Source organism: Pleurodeles waltl, chromosome 2_2 (assembly GCF_031143425.1).
Source record: "Pleurodeles waltl isolate 20211129_DDA chromosome 2_2, aPleWal1.hap1.20221129, whole genome shotgun sequence".
Lineage (NCBI taxonomy): Eukaryota > Metazoa > Chordata > Amphibia > Caudata > Salamandridae > Pleurodeles > Pleurodeles waltl.
Genome location: NC_090439.1, coordinates 777,687,743 through 777,711,052, shown reverse-complemented (window position 1 = coordinate 777,711,052; position 23,310 = coordinate 777,687,743). Strand labels below are relative to the sequence as shown.

At 43.7% G+C, this 23,310-nt stretch overlaps 1 protein-coding gene across 4 annotated transcripts in view; it reads right to left on the bottom strand.

Moving 5' to 3' along the window:
* ZC2HC1A (zinc finger C2HC-type containing 1A) overlaps positions 1–23,310 on the bottom strand; it is a 234,617-nt gene that overhangs the window by 86,531 nt on the left and 124,776 nt on the right. For all 4 annotated transcript variants that reach the window (XM_069220395.1, XM_069220393.1, XM_069220392.1 and 1 more), the window contains one exon: positions 16,417–16,522. In XM_069220395.1, the coding sequence (XP_069076496.1) occupies positions 16,417–16,522 (106 nt within the window). The remainder of the gene's footprint in view (positions 1–16,416; positions 16,523–23,310) is intronic.

Genomic DNA, 23,310 nt, shown 5'->3' with positions numbered 1-23,310 from the left:
TCCTTGGGCAAGTGCTGTATTATATGTTGCATCTCGTCCCAGTGTGCCCTGTCGTAGCGAGCCAGCGAGTTGGCAATCCGCATTTGATTGGCTGCCTGTGCTGCCACCCGTTTGCCCGCAGCATCGAACTTCTGACTTTCCTTGTCAGGCGGTGGTGCGTCTCCTGATGATTGGGAGTTTGCCCTCTTTCTGGCCGCTCCCACGACCACCGAATCTGGTGTTAGCTGCTGTGTTATAAACACAGGGTCCGTTGGGGGAGGTTTATACTTTTTCTCCACCCTAGGCGTGATAGCTCTGCCTTTCACTGGGTCCTGGAACACCTGTTTGGCGTGCTTGAGCATGCCTGGGAGCATTAGCAAGCTTTGATAAGAGCTGTGGGTGGATGCCAAGGTGTTAAATAAGAAGTCGTCTTCTATTGGCTCCGCATGCATTGCTACATTGTGGAAAGTAGCTGCCCTTGATAACACCTGCATATATGCAGTGCTATCCTCTGGAGCTGACTGCCTTGCCGGGTAGAAATCGGGACTGTTGTCGGAGACCGGTGCATCATATAAGTCCCATGCATCCGGGTCATCCTGTGTCATCCCCGTGTGAGTTGGTGACTGCATTGGGGGTGTTGTTACCGGGGACAGTTGTGGTGAGTGCAGTGGAGAAGGCTGTGGTAAAAACCTTGGTGGTGGTGTCTTGTCTCTTGCCACCTTTGCCTTTGGCTGCATTTCCGACTCCTGAAATGTTAGCTTTCTTTTTATTTTTATTGGAGGAAGAGCTTGAATTTGACCAGTCTCTTTCTGGATGTGCAGCCTCCTTTGAGTATGGTCTGGCTCTCCCATACTTAATTCCTGCTCAAATCTGTGCTCTTGCATTTGGCTGGAAAGTCCGTGCTCTTCTGTGTAGGAGCCTATTTTCGGCTCCGAGGCTGACTTTTTCGACACCGAAGGTTTCTGAACGGTCTTTTTGGGCTCCAGGGAAACCTTTTTTACTTTGGGTGTGTCGACCTCTCGGTGTCGAGATGGTTCGGAGCTGGTATCTCGACCGGAGTCGGATGTCTTCGGCTGTTGGGAGGCCTTTTTCGGTGCCGATGGTTGGTCAAAGTGTTTTCAGGTTAAGCTATGGCCTGTTGGCGGTGGCATCCCCTTGGCCTTTATAATCTTGGAGTGAGGCTTGGCCGGGGCAGGTTTACTCACAGTTTTTTGCTGTGCCTTCGGTTGCTCACTTTCGAAGTCGTCCGAGTCCGATTCTTGAATGGAGATTCTCTCCTCTTCCTCGACGTCGTTCTGTTCGGCCGGTGTTGACACCATCTAAAGTCTTTTGGCTCTTCGATCGCGTAGGGTCTTCTTCGATCGAAATGCCCGACAGGCCTCGCAAGTATCCTCCCTGTGTTCTGGTGATAGACACAGATTACAGACCAAGTGTTGGTCTGTGTAAGGATACTTGGCGTGGCAATTCGGGCAGAAGTGGAAGGGGGTCCGGTCCATGAGTTTCGACGATGGACGCAGTCGGGCCGACCAGGCCCCGCTGAAGAGTGGAAGCCCCGAAGGGCCGCCGGAGCGCTTCTACAATCCGTGTCGATGTACTAACCCTAAACCGGTAACGAGCGCAAACAATACCGTCAAATTTTTCGATACTTAGCTAACTTTTCTGATTCGAAATACGGAGCGAAGAGGAACACGTCCGAACCCGATGGCGGAAAGAAAACAATCTAAGATGTAGTCGACGCCCATGCGCAATGGAGCCGAAAGGCAGGAGTCCCTCGGTCTTGTGACTGGAAAAGACTTCTTTGAAGAAAAACAACTTGTAACACTCCGAGCCCAACACTAGATGGCAGGATAATGCACAGCATGTGTATCTGCAGCTACACATGCCATCGAACTTATATATATATATGGAAAATGTCACTTACCCAGTGTACATCTGTTCGTGGCATGAGTCGCTGCAGATTCACATGCTGTGCACAGTCCGCCGTCTGGTGTTGGGCTCGGAGTGTTACAAGTTGTTTTTCTTCGAAGAAGTCTTTTCGAGTCACGAGACCGAGGGACTCCTCCCACTTCGATTCCATTGCGCATGGGCGTCGACTCCATCTTAGATTGTTTTCCCCGCAGAGGGTGAGGTAGGAGTTGTGTAGTAATAGTGCCCATGCAATGGAATGAATACGTATGTACATAATAAAGGTTAAAGTAATATATTTACAAATGTACAAATGTTGAAGATCTACTTCTAAACGGCTACAGGCTCCCGAGGAGGCGGGTGGGCGCATGTGAATCTGCAGCGACTCATGCCACGAACAGATGTACACTGGGTAAGTGACATTTTCCGTTCGATGGCATGTGTAGCTGCAGATACACATGCTGTGCACCGACTAGTAAGCAGTTATTTCCCCAAAAGCGGTGGTTCAGCCTGTAGGAGTTGAAGTAGTTTGAAATAATGTTCTTAGTACAGCCTGACCTACTGTGGCTTGTTGTGCAGTTAACACATCTACACAGTAGTGCTTGGTAAATGTATGAGGCATAGACCATGTTGCTGCCTTACATATTTCGTTCATTGGAATATTTCCTAGAAAGGCCATGGTAGCCCCTTTCTTTCTGGTTGAGTGTGCCTTTGGTGTAATAGGCAGCTCTCTTTTTGCTTTAAGATAGCAGGTTTGAATACACTTAACTATCCACCTAGCAATGCCTTGTTTTGAAATTGGATTTCCTGTATGAGGTTTTTGAAAGGCAATAAATAGTTGTTTTGTTTTTCTAATCAGTTTAGTTCTGTCAATGTAGTACATTAGTGCTCTTTTGATGTCTAACGTATGTAGTGCTCTTTCAGCTACAGAATCTGGTTGTGGGACGAACACTGGTAATTCCACTGTTTGATTTAAGTGGAACGGTGAGATAACCTTTGGTAAAAATTTAGGATTTGTTCTTAGAACTACTTTATTTTTATGTATCTGAATAAATGGTTCTTGTATGGTAAATGCTTGAATCTCGCTCACTCTTCTTAGAGATGTGATGGCAATCAAAAATGCAACTTTCCACGTTAAGTATTGCATTTCACAAGAATGGTGGACCCATGAGTCTTGTTAAGACAATGTTGAGGTTCCATGAAGGAACAGGTGGTGTTCTTGGTGGTATGATTCTTTTTAAGCCTTCCATAAACGCTTTAATGACTGGTATTCTAAATAGTGAAGTTGAATGAGTAATTTGTAGGTAAGCTGATATTGCAGTGAGATGTATTTTTATGGAAGAGAAAGCTAGATTTGATTTTTGCAAATGTAGTAAATATCCTACTATATCCTTTGGAGATGCGTGTAATGGCTGAATTAGATTATTGTGGCAGTAATACACAAATCTTTTCCACTTGTTTGCGTAGCAGTGTCTAGTGGTAGGTTTCCTAGCTTGTTTTATGACCTCCATACATTCTTGTGTGAGGTGCAAGTGTCCGAATTCTAGGATTTCAGGAGCCAAATTGCTAGATTCAAAGATGCTGGATTTGGATGTCTGATCTGTTGTTTGTGTTGTGTTAACAGATCTGGTTTGTTGGGTAGTTTGATATGAGGTACTACTGACAGGTCTAGTAGTGTCGTGTACCAAGGTTGCCTCGCCCATGTTGGTGCTATTAGTATGAGTTTGAGTTTGTTTTGACTCAACCTGTTTACTACATATGGAATGAGAGGGAGAGGGGGAAAAGCGTATGCAAAGATCCCTGACCAGTTCATCCATAGAGCATTGCCTTGGGATTGATCTTGTGGGTACCTGGATGCGAAGTTTTGGCATTCTGAGTTTTCCTTTGTTGCAAATAGATCTATTTGAGGCGTTCCCCAAATTTGAAAGTAATTGTTTAGTATTTGCGGGTGAATTTCCCATTCGTGGGTTTGTTGGTGATCTCGAGAGAGATTGTCTGCCAACTGGTTCTGAATCCCAGAAATAAATTGTGCTATTAGGCGAATGTGGTTGTGAATCGCCCAATGCCATATTTTCTGTGTTAGGAGGCACAACTGTGTTGAGTGTGTCCCTCCTTGTTTGTTTAGATAATACATTGTTGTCATGTTGTCTGTTTTGACAAGAATGTATTTTTGGGTTATTATGGGTTGAAATGCTTTCAGCGCTAGAAATACTGCTAGCATTTCCAAGTGATTTATGTGAAACTGTCTCTGATGTATGTCCCATTGTCCTTGGATGCTGTGTTGATTGAGGTGTGCTCCCCACCCTGTCATGGAAGCATCTGTTGTTATGACGTATTGTGGCACTGGGTCTTGGAAAGGCCGCCCTCGGTTTAAATTTCTACTGTTCCACCATAGAAGCGAGATGTATGTTTGGCGGTCTATCAACACCAGATCTAGAAGTTGACCCTGTGCTTGTGACCATTGTGATGCTAGGCACTGTTGTAAGGGCCGCATGTGCAATTTTGCGTTTGGGACAATGGCTATGCATGAAGACATCATGCCTAGTAGTTTCATTACCATTCTGACTTGTATCTTTTGTGTTGGATACATGGCCTGTATTACTTTGTGAAGTGTTTGAACCCGTTGTGGACTTGGAGTGGCAATCCCTTTTGCTGTGTTGATTGTCGCTCCTAAGTATTGCTGCGTTTGACACGGCAAAAGGTGTGACTTCGCGTAGTTGATGGAGAAACCTAGCCTGTGAAGGGTTTGTATGACATATTTTGTGTGCTGTGAACACTGTTTTAGCGTGTTGGTTTTGATTAACCAGTCGTCTAAGTACGGGAACACATGTATTTGCTGCCTTCTGATATGTGCAGCTACTACTGCCAGGCATTTTGTAAAAACTCTTGGCGCAGTTGTTATTCCGAATGGCAACACTTTGAATTGGTAATGTATTCCTTGGAATACGAACCTTAGGTATTTCCTGTGTGAAGGATGTATTGGTATATGGAAATACGCATCTTTTAGATCTAATGTTGTCATGTAGTCTTGCTGTTTGAGCAGTGGGATTACGTCTTGTAATATGACCATGTGAAAGTGGTCTGATTTTATGTAGGTATTTAGTGTTCTGAGATCTAGTATTGGTCTCAGAGTTTTGTCCTTTTTGGGTATTAGAAAGTACAGTGAGTAAACTCCTGTGTTTTTTTGTTGAATTGGTACTAATTCTATTGCGCCCTTTTGTAGCAATGCTTGAACTTCTAGTCCTAGAAGATCTATATGTTGTTTTGACATATTGTGTGTTTTCGGTGGGACATTTGGAGGGAATTGGCAAAATTCTATGCAATAACCATTCTCGATAATTGCTAAGACCCAAGTGTCTGTTGTTATTTCCTCCCAAAGTTTGTAAAATTGGCTTAGTCTTCCCCCCACAGGTGTTATGTGATGGGGTTGTGTGACTTGTGAGTCACTGCTTATTTTGAGGGGTTTTGGGGCCTTGGAATTTTCCTCTATTTTTTGGGAATTGGCCCCCTCTAAATTGCCCCCGAAAACCTCCCCTCTGATATTGATCCTGGTAGGTAGGCCTTGTTTGTGAGGTTGTGGTTTCTGTGGGTTGACCTCGAAACCCTTCCGTAAACGGTGTTTTCCGAAATGTGCCTCTGCTCTGCGGGGAGTAGAGTGCGCCCATGGCTTTGGCTGTATCGGTGTCCTTTTTGAGTTTTTCGATGGCAGTGTCTACCTCCGACCCAAACAATTGCTGTTCATTAAACGGCATATTGAGCACAGCCTGCTGGATTTCCGGTTTGAACCCAGAAGTGCGCAGCCATGCGTGCCTTCGTATTGTGACTGCAGTGTTTATTGTCCTTGCAGCTGTATCTGCTGCATCCATGGAAGACCGTATCTGATTATTTGAGATACTTTGTCCCTCTTCCACCACCTGTTGCGCTCTTTTTTTGGAACTCCTTGGGTAAGTGTTCGATGAAATGTTGCATTTCATCCCAATGAGCCCTGTCGTATCTTGCCAAAAGTGCTTGTGAATTGGCAATACGCCACTGATTTGCTGCTTGTGCTGCAACCCTTTTTCCCGCAGCATCAAATTTGCGGCTCTCCTTGTCTGGAGGTGGTGCGTCGCCTGAGGTATGAGAGTTGGCTCTCTTACGAGCTGCCCCCACAACTACTGAGTCTGGTGTTAGTTGTGTTGTAATATATATTGGATCTGTGGGCGGTGGCTTATATTTTTTCTCCACCCTTGGAGTTATGGCTCTGCCTTTAACTGGATCCTGAAAAATTTGTTTTGAATGTCTTAGCATTCCTGGGAGCATGGGAAGGCATTGATACTGGCTATGGGTGGAGGATAGGGTGTTAAAGAGAAAGTCATCCTCAATTGGTTCCGAATGTAAGGAGACACTGTGAAACTCGGCTGCCCTTGCGACCACCTGTGTATATGATGTACTGTCCTCAGGTGGTGACGGTTTTGTAGGATAAGAGTCTGGGCTATTGTCAGACACTGGAGCATCGTAGAGGTCCCATGCATCGGGATCATCCTGACTCATTGTGGTATGAGCTGGTGAGTGCATCAGTGGTGGAGTTGTTGCTGGTGATGCATGTATTAATGGTGGTGGAGACGGTGGGGTTGTTTTCCTTGCCACCTTTGCCTGTGGTTGCTTGTCCTTTTGTTGAAAGGCAAGTTTCCTTTTTATTTTTATTGGGGGAAGAGTGGTTATCTTCCCTGTGTCCTCATGAATATGAAGCCTTCTTTGCGTGTAGTCAGGCTCTACAGCTTGAAGCTCCTCTCCAAATCTATGTAATTGGGAGGTTAATCCTTGTTCCTCTGTATAGGAACTAGTTTTCGGCTCCGAGGCTGGCTGTTTCGGAACCGAAACCTTTTCGGAAGTCTTTTTAGGCTCCGAAGAAACCTTCTTTGTTTTCGGCGTGGTGTCTCGGTGCCGAAATTCTTCGGTGCCGCTGTCTCGGTGCCGAAGTTTCTCGGAGCCGCTGTCTCGGCGGTATCTCGACCGGAGTCGGATGACTTCGACACCAGCATGCCCTTTTTCGGTGCCTTGGATGGGTCACCTATTTTTCGGGTTAAGCCATGGCCTGTTGGCGGTGGCGTCCCCTGGGCTTTTGTAGACTTCTCTTGAGTCTTGATTTTCGATGTCTTATTCACGGTTTTGGTTGTTTCTTCGGCGTCGAGTTCTTCCGAATCCGACTCGCGGACGGAGAAAGCTTCTTCTTCCTCCTCGAAACGATCTTGACCTGTCGGCGTGGACGCCATTTGTAGTCTCCTGGCTCTTCGGTCTCTCAGCGTCTTCCTCGACCGAAACGCTCGACAGGCTTCACAAGTATCCTCCTTGTGCTCGGGGGACAAGCACAAGTTACAGACCAGATGGTGATCCGTATACGGATACTTGTGATGGCATTTTGGGCAGAAACGGAATGGGGTCCGTTCCATGAGCCTTGAAGTCGCACGTGGCCGGGCCGACCAGGCCCCGACGGGGGATCGAAAAAAAAACAAAGGGCCACCGGAGCTCTTCAAAATTCGGTGTCGATTTGTTCTAACTAACCCGATACCGAACGCAAACAATACCGACGTTTTTTTCCGAGATTCTAACTAACTTTCCGACCCGAAACACGGAGCGAAAAGGAACACGTCCGAACCCGATGGCAGAAAAAAAACAATCTAAGATGGAGTCGACGCCCATGCGCAATGGAATCGAAGTGGGAGGAGTCCCTCGGTCTCGTGACTCGAAAAGACTTCTTCGAAGAAAAACAACTTGTAACACTCCGAGCCCAACACCAGACGGCGGACTGTGCACAGCATGTGTATCTGCAGCTACACATGCCATCGAACACATATATATATATATATATATATATATATATATATACACACACATATATATATATATATATATATATATATATATACACATATATACATATATATACACATATATACACACACACACACACCCACACACACAAAAAGCGGGGGGTGAAAGAGATGCATTTTCCGATTTTTGCTCCCACTGGAAATTGTGCCCATGCCTACAGCTGAAATTGCTGAACTGCTTTACAGCAAACATGGTATGAAAGTAGAACTTTACTCAGAAAGCATGACTTTGTTGCTTTAGTCTAAACTGTGCAGGGGTTTCTGGGATACAAGCATTTACCAGAAGTGCTGGGTGGACATGAAAGGATTACCACCTTTGTATGTCTTTGCAGTTTACAATTGAGAACTATGGTTTACAACTCATGTCAATCATGTTTTTAATTTTTTGATAAATGCTACTGGCTGGAGAAAGGCTCAAATGTTTTGCTGCTGTGTTGAAAATTGCAACTTGAATCTGATTAGAAATTTTTAGGATGTGGAAAAAATTTCAAGAGTGATGGAGGACCACCCTCACAAGTGTTTGCAAATCTGGTATGATTCTGGACTTCTGTGTAGTTGAAAAAATATTACAGGCAAGGGGAGACATTCTAGCAAGCATATGACCCAGACACACGTGAAATAATCTAGAGCTATAGGCGGAGAATGAGCAAATCTGCCAGCAGCAGGTTAGGTGCAGTGTTTATAAGCATGCCAGGCCCTGCATCCTGTTCATGCTATGCACAGCCAAATGCCAGGCACAATGGGGCTGGTTTCCGGAAAAGGGTTGGGTGCTGGGTCTGGGCACAGGAGAGGCCTATGCGACCAACCCCGAGAACACGTGGCCAAAGGCCATGGCTATTGAAGGTTGGCTGGAGTATGTGGTTGGGCAGAAGGTCTTGCTAGAGACCAGCCCCATGCACCCTAGTCTCTGCTGCACACACCAAAGAACATGAAATGCTTTGGTTGGGAGTCAGCAAGAGGGTGGGTGCAGGACCTGGATCACAAGAAGCCCCACTTTCAACCAATTCGCTGAAAATACCAGTTATAGACTGAGACATGTGGCTCAAATGCGGAAAATCACTGAAATTCGTCAGTTATGGTATATGACACAAACTAACTTGCAACGTCGGCCATGCACAAAACACCTATTTGCAAATTGCTTTGGGAAAAAGCAGGAGTTAAACATGGCACATTTCGAGAGTTCTGGTGTGCACTGCATACTGCAAATTCTGTATTTCACTAATTGTCCAAGTTTGAAACAAAAACCTAACTGTGCTTTTTCTGTGAAAAATGTGAAAGTACACTCTCATAAGGTGAAAAACCTGTGTCTCTGTATGTGTATGGGTGTACGTGCGCATATTTGTTGATCTCTCTCTAGACTGTAAAGCAGTCCTTTTATAAAAGCGGTGGCTATCCTGTGGGAGTTGCAGTTGACAAGAAAAGTGTTCTCAGTACTGCTTGGCGTACATTAGCTTGCTGACGTGCAAATCCATCCACGCAATAATGTTTTGTGAATGTATGTGGTGTAGACAATGTAGCTGCTTTACAAATTATAGCTATGGGTATGTTTCAAAGGAAAGCCATAATGGCTCCCTTCTTCCTGGGAGAGTGTGCCCTGGGAGTGTCAGGAAGTTGTTGTTTTGCTTTAGCATAACAAGTCTGAATACATTTAACTAGCCACCCAGCTAAGCTGCTGCACTGCCTTTATGAGGTAATGAAAAATCTATAAAAAGATGTTTAGTTCTTCTGAACTCTTGCTCCATCAATGCAGGACATTAATCCATGTTTAACCTCTAAAATGTGAAGAGTTCTTTCAGCAAATGAGTAAGGATGCAGAAAGAAGACTGGTAGCGCAATGGATTGGTTAATATGGAATTGAAAGAGGAACTTTGGATTAGTGCAAAGAACCACCTAGTCTCTATGAATCTGAAAGAATGGTTCTTCCAAGGTTAGGGCCTGGAGCTCACTAACACTCCTGAGAGATGAGATAGCAACTAAAAAGGCCTCTTTCCATGAGAGGTACTGAAGAGGACATAAGTGAAGTGGCTCGAAAGGAGGACCCATAAGCCCAATGAGGAAAATATAGAGGTTCCATGATGGTTCAAGGGGCATTCCTGGCGGAATGACCTGTTTAAGACCTTCCATGAATGCTTTAATTACTGGAATCCTAAAGGGGGATTTGTGTTGTCTGTTTAGTAAGTATGCAGCTTTAGCTGTGAGATGTGAGCGAATGGAGGTGTAAGTTAAATAAGCTTTTTGTAAATTAAATAAGCAACAGACAATGTCTTGGACATTAGCTTTGATGGAATTAATATGTTTGGGTTGACAATAGCAAACAACGCATTTCCACTTTGCAGCATAACATGCTCTGGTAGTGTGTTTACGAGCATCTCTAAGGATGTCTGTGCACTTTGCAGGCAGATTTAGATAACCAAACTCTATGACCTCAGGAGCCATATCACAAGGTTGAGAGATTTGGGGTTTTGGTGTGTGAACTGACCTTGGTTTTGTGTGAGAAGTTCTGGCCTGTTGGAAAGCTTCTTGTGAGGGACTATTGAGAGATCCAGTATTGTGGTGAACCTGGGCTGACGTGCCCACGCTGGAGCTACAAGGATCATCTTGAGAGATGTTTGCCTGATCCGTCAAACCAGAAATGGAATGAGGGGGAGAGGAGGAACAGCATAGGCAATTTTCCCTGATCAGCTCCTCCATAGAGAATTGCCTTTGGATTGAGGGTGTGGGTACCTGAAGGCGAAGTTTAGGCATTTTGTTTTTTCTGTTGTGGTGAAAAGATCTATCTGAGTTGTTTCCCACTTTCGAAAGTAACTTTGAAGAACCTGTGGATGGAGTTCCCATTCGTAGACTTGTTCCTTCAACATTCTGAGCAGGTCCTCAAAGTAGTTTTCCGTTCCTGGGAGATACTCCACCACAGTATGAATGTGATGGTGAAGAGCCCATTCCCATATTGTCTGAGAGGGTTGTGACAATTGAAATGACCTCGTACCCCCTGCTGTTTCTGAAGGTAATACACTGCCGTTATATTGTCTGTGCGGACTAGGATAACTTTGTGAGAAAGGTTATAAATAAATGCTTTGAGGGCTAGAAATACCGCCTGAAGCTCTAGGAAATGTATGTGTAGCAATTGATGATGAGTATCCCAATGGCCCTGGACTGAGAGGTTCGGAAGGTGAGCTCCACGGCCGATGTGTGGTGAGTCTGTTGTGAGAGTGATCCGAGGCACGGGGTCCAGAAAAGGCTGTCCCTTTAAGAGATTGATGGTGTTCCACCATTGCAGAGAGTGATGAGTATGGCTGTCTAACACTAGGGCCCTCATTACAACATTGGTGGTTACTACTGCCTACTGCCACGGCGACGGCTGCCAACATACCGCCGCTGTGGCTACCAGCCGTCTACGCGTATCATGACCACTGACGGTATACCGCCAGAATGCTGGCGGAACACTGCAGACGGTCATGGCGGCAGACAGCGGTAAGGGAGCGCTGCTGACAGCAGCACCGCCACGTCAGCAAAACACCGCCGACTGTATCATGACCAATGATACGGCCTGGCGGTGTTTTGCTGGCGGACGGAGGACCCCCTGCAACCAGGTAAGTCAGGATCACTGACCAGAGAGAGGGGTGGGGGTGTTGTGCATATGAAGGGGGTGTGTGTGTATGTTTTGGTATGCGCGCATGCAGGTGTGAGTCACGTTGGATGCAGCCGTGAATGAGTGATTGTGAGTGTTGTGTGTTGTGAAAGCATGTGTGTGGGTATGTATGTGTGCATGCGTGGGTGGTGGTGGGTATGAATGTGTGTATATGGGTGCGTGTGTGGGTGTGTATATGTGCGGGGGCAGGAGAGGGAGGGGAAGGGTTGGGGAAGACTTTGGAGGGGGAGGGGGGGGCAGGGAGACCCCTATCAGTGCCAGGGAAGGAGTTCCCTGGCACTGATAGTGCCTACCGCCATGGTTTTTGTAGCGGTAAGTTTCGCACGAAAACCATGGCGGTCGGCGGGTTCGTGATCCAGAGGGTGGGATTGTGGCGCCCGCTGGACTGGAGACCGAAGTCTCCAGCCCAGCGGACGTTACCACCTCATATTCCCATTTGTTTTACCACCGGCCTGTTTGTGGTATTAACGCCACTTTAACACCGACCGCCAGGGTTGTAATGAGGGCCTAGATCTTCCCACAAACCCTATGACTGAATCCACTAACGAGACAGACATTGCTGTAGAGGACATATGTGGAGTCTGGAACGGAGAATGAAGGCAATGCAGGAGGCCATCATCCCTAACAGGCACATTATGGTCGAGTGTGTTTAAACTATTCTCTCAAAATTGGGGGTTGAGAGACAAATTTGTGAACGCATTCCGAATTAGGATATGCAGCCCCTAATTTTGCATTGAGTATGGCTCCTAGGTATGGCTTTATCTGGAGAGGATGAAGGTGGAATTTGAGGAAGTTGAGTGTGAAACCTAGGCTGTGCCAAAGATCCACTTTCATCGGAGTGTGGTGCTGGCATTGTGACAATGTGCTGGCTTTGATGAGCCAGTCGTTTAGATAAGGGAATATGTGTACATTTTATCTTCTGAGGCGTGCTGCTACTACTGCTAAGAACTTTGTGAAGACCCTGGGAGATGTGGCGACTCCGAAAGAACCTTGACTTGATAGTGTTTTCCTGCAGTCACGAATCTGAGGTGTTTGCGGACTTCAGGGTGAATGGGGATATGGACAAGGACGTCTTTGAGATCTAGGGCGGGCAGTACAGTCGCTCTTCTGTAGAAGTGGGATAACGTCTTGAAGACTGACCATTTGAAAGTGTTTGTATAAATTATAGTAGTTTAAGAGCCTCAGGTCCAGAATGGGCTTGAGACAGGATTAATTTTGGGAATGAGAAAGTATAGAGAGTATATTATTGTTCCTTGATATTGTATTGGAACTGGCTTGATGGCTCCTTTGACAAGCAGGGATTGTATCTCCTGTTTGAGAAGGAGAAGGTGCTCTTGCGAGAGCGTGTGAGACCACGGGGGAATGTTTAGAGGAGTAGTAATGAGCTAGGCCTGAAAGGGCAAAGACATCCCAAAGGGCGGTCAGTCAGTTTCTGAACCATAAGTCAGAGGTCACATAATACATAGTATTATTTGTAAACACAATTTGAATCCAATCTATTCTGATTCAGGTAGACTTCTAGTTGGAGATCTGACCTTTATGGAGTTCAGCTAGGCAGATCTGTTCGATGTTTGCTTGGCATGCCTGTGGCACGGGTCATCTATGCTCAATGTTCTTGCTACGAAGGCTTTTGAATGGCTGGACATAGCAGGATACACTCATTCAGCTGAAACCATGAACATGGTCCCCATGGAATGCATCAGGGAAAAAGAGGCAAACAATGGCAGGGCCACATACACTTATATATCTTTTTCCATTCAAAGCAAGATCTGGATTTTCCATTCAGAGCTAGATCTGGATGTCGCTTTTGCAGCAGAGGTGTAGAATCAGCTACAGTTGTCTGTGCTTTCCTTCCAAGCAGGAAGGCGTGTGTCATACAGTCAATACAGTTTTCACATGGCTTTCCATTACAGTTGTTTAGTCCAAGCCTAATTGAGGATTTTATGGAAGGACAGGCCCAAATAGATTGGGAACCTTCTGACCTGGAGACCGAACAGGATCTTCAACACATTGTTTTACACTCTTTAGGTTTCTGAAGCAATATCCTTCTAGTGAAGAATATGGTGAAATATATACAACCCATGAGTCTCCCCCCCCCCCCACACCTCAGAGATCTCACTGGTTGCCTATGCACAAGTGGTGCAAATGTCAAGGTTCTCACCATTACATACAAAGCCCTCCACAACATTGGACCCAATCTCATCAACCACAGACTCTCCTTCCCCCGGCTGATCAGGGAACTCAGTTCAACAACGTTGCCCTCTCTCAAGTCCTGAGAGTTCAATGCAGCCGCAGCAGAGGGCACTCTGCCTACCTCGCTGTAAAGATATGGAACGACCCCCACCTGTGCAACACACACACCCTCATTGACTTCAGGAGGAACCTCACGACGTGGCTCTTTGATGAGTAGCTACTGATTCACAGCGACAACTCACAACGCCTGGATACCCCCTCCCCTGGGTTGATAAGCGCGCTTTACAAATCTAATGAATGATTGATTAATCTGCAGGAGTTCAAACTTGGCTGGTGTGCCACCATTTAATAATGCAGGGACCAATCATTTGAGAGACATTTGGATGCAATATGATTATATGGCCAAAATGAACTTATGAGAGGTGTTACTGCTAGCACCGTACTAGAGACCCCATCATTGGTTCCTCTAGTAAAGCTGATGGAGACAGATGTGGGAGTTCAAGTTTAAGTTTATCCCTTTAGGAATATTGTCTGCTACATGGTGCTTTGCAAAGTCCATAAAATCAATTGTTGCTCATGTGATTGACAAAGGTGTCAGAATGAACCTTGATCTCAACAACACGATTTTACAGTTAAGAACTGGGAGATGTTGGGGTTGCTTTTCAGATGGCAGTAAACCTTCTGAAATGTCTTTATTGATCAGCCATGACTTGGTTCTCAAATAGAGCATGGAATTCTTAGGACTTCTGGTTGATTCAGTGTTGGAAACTCTTCTGCTCCTCAATGCCACAATAACGTCCATAAAGGAAGATCTGCTATCCCCAAGACTCCTGAAGAGAACTGCTAGGTTCATGGCCTATTCAACATATGCAACATTTCTAGGCCCATCCTATGGTATAGTGGCACTGCAGAGGTTTATCTGACAACAGGTCTCTCTTATGAGGAGACATTACTTTCAGAGGAGGTTCAAACAGATTCAGTGGTGAATGGGCGACATGGACACATGAAACAGCAGAGATTTCTGCAGCATCATCAGATATGATGATCCAGTTCATTACCAGGTGACAAGGCTGGTGCACATGATGTACAGATACATCTACACGAGGAAAGTGTTTAGGTCACTAACATTTTCTGTACAATAACTTGTTTGCCATTTGAATCCTGTTAGTCGACGGGATCAGGCATGGAGTCCTCTTGAGAATGAAAAAAGTAAATTTCATCTGAAGGGTCCAGAATGTAGGTGGTGTTGGACAGGATTTCTGGCACGTTTGCCAGAATCAAAAAGCCATGGTGATGCAGAGTACCTCCCAGGAAAGGCAATCTTGCAGATGATTGGAACTCTAGATTAGATTAAGAGACATTGTCAACTGGGAACTGGATTCAAGAATATTTTGATGCAATATTGTGAAGACAGGGCTGAAGTATATGAGATCTGCTTGAGTCAAGGTAGGGTATACTGCTTCCATATATTTTTAGGTGGAGGCTAAATCAACAGGTGACAGCAAGTGTGAGTTAAGAATTTATCATAGTGCCAACACTGGACAGACAACGCAGATTTTTCAAGGAGTCAGGTGTTGGACAAGCTGACCATGTTGCTATGTCTCCGATCTTGCAATAGGGTATTGGATGTTCAGGCACTGGATTTAACTGGCTCTTTGGTTTCTAGGGGGTGACAACTAATTCTAGTACCTAGATAATTTCTCATCCAGCTTTGCCGGAGAACCATAAACCACGCCTTCTACCCTGTCTGAAAATGTAACAGCAAGTCACAAACAAACTTACATAGAGACTGGTGAAGCAACTGCTGATTTTCTAATAGAGGCCATTTACTCCAGCAATCTACTATTTTAGCGAGATATGCCCAATGAGTCCCACTCAACTAGGGGAGCTAAGACTTCTAAGGGTTTCTTGCTGAGAGCAAATTGGGTGACATTCTCACACACATAGACTGGTCAACTGAGTCTGAGAGCAAAAACGTACATTTTCAAACAGTTGCAGATTTGACACATTGGTGGTAAGCTTGAAATTGCATACTTTTCGCCTCCAGTCCAGCTACAGAATGTAAAACAAAACTACAATTCCATTGATGACAAGTGTAGGCACTCTTATCTACCCAGGAAACATTCAACTAGGTATTTGCCACAATCCTGTAATGATTAGATTGTACTATGAAGGCAATAAAATGAGTGTGTCACTCCATGAAATATAACTTAAAGGTGATATAATGAAGTTAATCTTGGTGACCATGGTGGGAAAGAAGTCAGACAGTGTTTTTATAAGGTTGAAGTGTTTTATTGTTCTTTGATTTTTTTTAAAGCAAAATAAAAAGTAAGTCATGTGAACACAAAAACGAAACAAAAAAATAATTAAAGTTCTTCAGGGATCCATCAAATGACTTGTCTGGACAGAAATTGAGGGAGCGGTACTGATCAGGCTACGTTTGTCTGTAGTCTTCATCCAAACAGAAATATAACATGGGTAAAGCAGGTAAAAGTTCTGCAATAACAAGGCAAGCAACATACAATGTCTAAAGATCTGAGGAACCCTGATATCATGTTGCAGGGAGTGAAGGAGGGAATTGCACAGGTACTCAAAAACCCTCACCTTAACGTGTCCCCCCAGTAAATACATTTCCTGTGTGCCAAAATGCCTCCCCCAGACACACAAGAGTCTCTCTCCTTAACTTTTACCAAGATTCTCTTGAATTGTGCTTTAGCTGCAAACTGCTTGAGTCTTTTATTTGGCTTATGAAACACTATTCACAGATACAAAAGGTCCATAATATGACAACATCACAGGTTCTTAACATGTATGTAATCTTACCCAGATTGTGGGCTAATTCCTGAAGAATTTCGGTGAGCTGGAGACATTGTCTGAAGTTTCGTTCCAGGAGACCCATTCATAGTAGAAAGCTTATTTGCTGGTGCACCTAGCGAAAGGTAAAGCAAAGGTATAAGAGTGCTGTTTTGGGAGTAGTTGGACGAGACATATTTAAACAAGAAACCTTTTCTATCTTTCATACAACAATTTGATGTTTTACAATCATAAGAAATCCCTGAGCACTAGGCGGTGTGCAAACATTTGAAAGTAGCCAGCAGCAGAATCAAATACGCTAATTGTACACACTGCTGTACAGCATTACTGGAATGATGCCAGCAATTGTAAGGAACAGCTTACTTAATTGTGACCAACTGTTTGCATCTTGTCGAGTTGTAGACTATAAGTTGTGCAATATCCTGCCAGCTGTGTTGAGTTCAAAATATTACTATCTGCTTACTTAAAACAATGTAGTTCTAAATTTAAAAAAATGACTTGCTCACGACATAGGTGAAACTTACAATGCATCCATACACACATGTGCACACTCCCCCTTAGATTATTTTTTTCATCGTCAGACTTGGTGTCTGCTCGTGCATGCGAAGTATAGAATACTTGATGAAGCATAACACATTACCAGCTCAACTGTTTGATTTGTATGGATGACGGGTGGCACATGTGAATCTACAACTGAACAAGCTGATGTTAGTAACATGTTCTGCCTGTAGCTTTCTGTTGTAGATCAAGTGTTGCACAAACCTAAAATGAGTGCTAACTTCCTTTTAAGTCTGGGGTGGACAGAAAGCAGTAGTAGCTGTAGTAAACAATACTTTTAAGACTGTGTGGGTCACTTGGGCATTTTTTTAAATAATTTTCTTTATACTTTTTTGGAAAACCACAATATAATCATAAACCTATGGCATTGTGCATGTTCAAAATATCGTATTTGATCAACACAAGAGGATTTTTTGTTATCATGAAGAACTGATCAACTTTCATAATTTGCTAAATAGGAATATAATATTGTGAATACAGTCTCACCTGTAACCACAGCTAGATTTACCCGTTTAATCATCATTCAAAATATCAACGTTTTCAACCCATGCAACCCATATCTGGCAATGTCTGATCGAGAAAGCTGTCCTGGTCTCCAGTTTAAATCACTTGCGAGGGGCTGCATCTCTCCATGTTTGTGTAATGCCCCTTTTTCCTAATGAGAGTCCCAGTAACAATAAGATTCTCTCTGCTCTTGTGAATCCCTCATCATTGATTATATTTAGTAGGGCTACTTTAGGGTTGTGATCAAGTGGTCCGTGCAGTGCGGTGCTAAAGGTTCGGAAAATGCCAACCCAAAAGGGTTTTAAATTTGGGGCAGAACCTTATAGTATGAATGTAATCACCTATTGCTGAGTGACATCTTAAGCATTCTGGTCATTGCCAGTGTTAAAGAGACTCAATGCAGGTATATGAACTGGATCAAGTGCAGCCTGTCTGTGACTGTCTTCTTCCCCCACCACCCACCGTTTGCGCCCCAAGGGGTAATTAGGGCAAATATCCACTCATTGTCCTCCCAGTACCCAAAGACTGACTCCTATTTCTCTTTTAATTTGGCCATTTTGGGCAGGGAAATTAATGAATAATGTATTGTACATAGAGGACAGTTTCTCCACTGTAAGGAGGGGCACAGAGTCAACTTAGCTTCCAGCAGACTAAATTCTCATACCTGATGAGACCCATCAAGATACTGACTGACTGCATATCTCAATTGGAGATATCTGTAGAAATAATTGGGCATATTTTTTTTAATAAATATCAAAGGCTTATATGCTTTGTAAAGGTGTGTACAACATGATAGTCACTTTGCAAATATCCCCAACTAGTACCCTTTTTTGCAAGTGGAATGAGCTTGCGAGATACCTGAAAGTGCATGCATAGCAGATTTGAATGTATTTAAGTAGCCATCTAGGTATGCTTCCCTTGGCAAATGGAACAAACAACTGTTGTTTTGCATAGAGGATTAGTTTTTTCAATGTAATAAATGGGTGCTCTAACATCAGTTTTTGCCCTGCAGGTTAGAGTTGAAAAATATATTGGTAGTTCACCACTTTGATTACAATGCAAATGTGATACAACCTGTGGAAGACAGCATGTATGTATGTATGCAGTCTTGAATCAAAAATGCTTTCTACTGTTAGCACTTGCATTTCGCTCAATCTGAGCGAAAATATGATTGCTAACAGAATCCTGCCTTTCATGTTAATAGATATAGAGAGCAGAGTACAGCAGCTCCAAGTGTTGATCCATGTGTCTGGGTAAAACAAGGGAAAACTATACCGAGATCCCAAGTGGGTAGTGGGGGACTTGTAGGAAAAATGACTGTTTGTAGCCCTTCCAAGAAGGCTTTGATTATAGGACATTTCCAAACAGAGATGGGTCGTTTGTGTTTAAGTATACATCTATTGCCTTCAAATGAATCCCAAGAGATGTATGCTACAGGTATGTCTTTAAGGGCATACACACTGCAGATAATATGTGATGGGTCAGCATTGAGTGGGTGTAAAGAATTTTCATAGTAATGGTAATGTAGAATTGTTCCTTGCTAGATACAACCTGTCCCTAATAAGCCTCCAGAAAATGTACAAGGTTCCTGAATGAGTTTACCTCTGGCTCCCAGGGGGTTGGAATTATCATAGATCACACTCAGTTACTGCTGAACACACATGGTCATACCTGGAGAAAATTATGTGGCAATAAATGGGGAGTGCAATGGTTAGGAAATTATGGAAATTGTGGCATACTTACCACCTGGACTTCAAAAGACTACACTATGGCAACCAGGGGGAATTTAATTTTTCAATTCCCAGAAACTCTATGGATACTAGGCAGAGACTTCAATGTGACAATTCAGTAAGACTTAGCTAGAGGTACTACGAGAATATAACAGGGCAGGGAAGAAAGGCATTTATACAATTTCACTATGGTTTTGGGACGGATGGCTATCTGGAAGCTAGCACACTAAAAATACACAGCAATATTCCTACACTTCAAAATTCAGATGAACATTTTCTAGGCTCAATTACATTCTTATGCCAATGGCATAGGGTTGGAGGTCCTTCAACACAAAATGTTTAGCTTAAGTAATATCTGATCACTCCTCACTGATCACTAGGGTGGAAGAACTCACAAACAGAAGGCAACAGGAAGGAGAGTGGGCAATTTGGATTTAAGTAGATAGTAGACAGTTCATCTCTTGAGTAATCTAGTGTTCCGCTGAAGGAACTAGAAAATAATGCTAAAATAACATTCAATTCCATAGAAAAGGGGGAAGACCTATTACTTTCAGAGGACAATTAATCAAGGTTGCATAAGATTGCACAGCCCATTTCAGCAAGGGTATTAATGTCACTTCCTGGAACTTAGCTGGTTGCACATCTAAGGATCAAAAGTTATGCACTTGAAATTCTCTGAGACGCAGATAATATCTGCATTCATGGCTTCGTGCAGGGAGGCCCTGGAATGTGATACATTGTATGTAATTAGCTGCCTGGGAAAATAATCCAGGAAAGGACACACGAGTGGAGGTATTGCCACATTGCTGAGCACTGAATTATCCTGGTTTTATAAAACCTTTTTTCATTCTTCTAATTTAGCACAATGTACACACTGTTTCATTGAAACGGCAATATGGGACCAGATATTGCTGACTTTTTCCTTGCTTAAATATATATATATATGGAAAATGTCACTTACCCAGAGTACATCTGTTCGTGGAATGAGACGCTGCAGATTCACATGCTGTGCATTATCCTGCCATCTAGTGTTGGACTCGGAGTGTTACAAGTTGTTTTTCTTCGAAGAAATCTTTTCGAGTCACGAGACCGAGGGACTCCTCCCTTTCGGCTCCATTGCGCATGGGCATCGACTCCATCTTAGATTGTTTTCCCCGCTGAGGGTGAGGTAGGAGTTGAAAGTATGCTAGATGTGCCCATGCAATGGAGTAGGTGTGTATGTACATAATGTGTATTAAAAAAATATTTATTTACAAATCTTATTCAACTAACAATGGCTACAGGCTCCCGGGGAGGTGGGAGGGCGCATGTGAATCTGCAGCGTTTCATGCCACGAGCAGATGTACACTGGGTAAGTGACATTTTCCGTTCGGTGGCATGTGTAGCTGCAGATACACATGCTGTGCATAGACTAATAAGCAGTAACCTCCCCTAAAGGCGGTGGCTTAGCCTGTAGGAGTTGAAGTTGTTTGAAATAATGTTCTTAATACACCCTGTCCTACTGTGGCTTGTTGTGTTGTTAACACATCTACACAGTAATGCTTCGTGAATGTATGAGGCGTAGACCAGGTGGCTACCTTACAAATTTCAGTCATAGGTATATTCGCCAGAAAAGCCATTGTGGCACCTTTTTTCCCCAGTGGAGTGTGCTTTTGGTGTAATAGGTAGATCTCTTTTTGCTTTCATATAGCAAGTTTGAATACATTCAACTATCCATCTGGCAATGCCTTGTTTGGATACAGGATTACCTGCATGAGGTTTTTGGAAGGCTACAAACAATTGTTTTGTTTTACAAAATTGTTTTGTCCTGTCAATGTAATACATTAGTGCTCTCTTTATCTCTAATGTATGTAAGGCTCTTTCGGCTACTGAGTCTGGTTGTGGAAAGAAGACTGGGAGTTCCACTGTTTGGTTTTGGTGGAACGGCGATATGACTTTTGGTAAGAATTTGGGATTTGTACGGAGAACCGCTTTATGTTTATGTATTTGTATAAAGGGTTCTTGTATAGTAAATGCTTGTATCTCACATACTCTTCTAAGTGATGTGATAGCTATTAGAAAGGCCACTTTCCAAGTTAAGTATTGCATCTCACAGGAGTGCATGGGTTCGAATGGTGGTCCCATGAGTCGTGTTAGTACAATATTAAGGTTCCACAAAGGTACTGGTGGTGTTCTTGGGGGTATGATTCTTTTTAGTCCCTCCATAAATGCTTTGATGACTGGGATTCTAAAAAGCGATGTTGAATGTGTAATCTGCAGATAGGCAGATATTGCTGTGAGATGTATTTTAACTGAAGAGAATGCTAGCTTAGACTTTTGTAAGTGTGATAAGTAGCCTACAATGTCCTTTGCGGAAGCATGTACTGGTTGAATTTGATTATTGTGGCAGTAGTAAACAAATCTTTTCCATTTGTTTGCGTAACAATGTCTTGTAGTGGGTTTTCTAGCTTGTTTAATGACCTCCATACATTCTTGTGTAAGGTCTAAATGTCCAAATTCTAAGATTTCAGGAGCCAGATTGCTAGATTGAGCGATGCTGGATTCGGGTGTCTGATCTGTTGTTTGTGTTGCGTTAACAGATCTGGCCTGTTTGGTAATTTGATGTGAGGTACTAATGATAAATATAGCAGTGTTGTGTACCACGGTTGGCGAGCCCAGGTTGGTGCTATCGGTATTAGTTTGAGCTTGTTTTGACTCAGTTTGTTTACCAGATAAGGAATGAGTGGGAGAGGGGGAAAAGCGTAAGCATTGCCCTTGGACTGAGGGTGTGGGTACCTGGACGCAAAGTTTCGGCATTTTGCGTTTTCTTTTGTTGCGAATAGGTCTAATTTTGGTGTTCCCCAGCGTAGAAAGTAACCTTGTAGGATCTGGGGATGAATTTCCCATTCGTGTGTTTGTTGGTGATCTCGACTGAGATTGTCGGCCAACTGGTTCTGAATGCCTGAGATATATTGTGCTATTAGGCGAATGTGATTGTGAATTGCCCAATGCCAAATTTTTTGTGCGAAGAGACACAGTTGTGACGAGTGTGTCCCTCCTTGTTTGTTGAGATAATACATTGTCGTCATGTTGTCGGTTTTGACAAGAATGTGTTTGTGGGCGATCAGTGGTTGAAATGCTTTTAATGCTAGAAACACTGCCAACAGTTCTAAATGATTTATGTACAGTTGTTTTTGTTGATTGGCCCATTGTCCCTGTATGCTGTGCTGGTTGAGGTGTGCTCCCCACCCCATCATGGAAGCATCTGTTGTGATCACGTCTTGAGGCACTGGGACCTGGAATGGCCACCCTTGGTTTAAATTTATAGGGTTGCACCATTGAAGCGAGAAGTGTGTCTGGCGGTCTACCAACACTAGATCTTGGAGTTGACCCTGTGCTTGTGTCCATTGTTTTGCTAGGCACTGTTGTAAGGGCCGCATGTGTAATGCATGAAGACATCATGCCTAGAAGTTTCATTACAAACCTTACTTGGTAGTGTTGGTTTGGCTGTATGTTTAATGTTATATTTTGGAACGCTTGTACCCTTTGTGGACTTGGAGTGGCAATAGCTTTTTGTGTGTTGAGTGTTGCTCCCAAGTATTGTTGTATTTGGGATGGCTGCAGATGTCATTTTTGGTAATTTATAGAAAACCCTAGTTTGTGCAGAGTTTCTATAACGTATTGCGTGTGAAGACGAAACTGTTGTTGAGTGCTGGTTTTTATTAACCAGTCGTCTAAGTATGGGAATACGTGCATGTGCTGTCTCCTTATGTGAGCGGCTACTACAGCAAGGCATTTTGTGAATACCCTTGGGGCTGTTGTTATCCCGAACGGTAACACTTTGAATTGATAGTGCACGCCGTGTATTACAAAACTTAAGTATTTTCTGTGAGAAGGATGTATGGGTATGTGAAAGTATGCATCCTTGACATCTAACGTTGACATGTAGTCCTCTTTTTTTTAGTACGGGAACTACGTCTTGAAGAGTTACCATGTAGAAGTGATCCGACTTGATGAAGAGATTCAGCGTTCTGAGGTCTAATATGGGTCTTAACGTTTTGTCTTTCTTTGGAATTAGGAAATACAGTGAGTAGACAACTGTTCCTTTCTGATGGTTGGGTACTAACTCTAT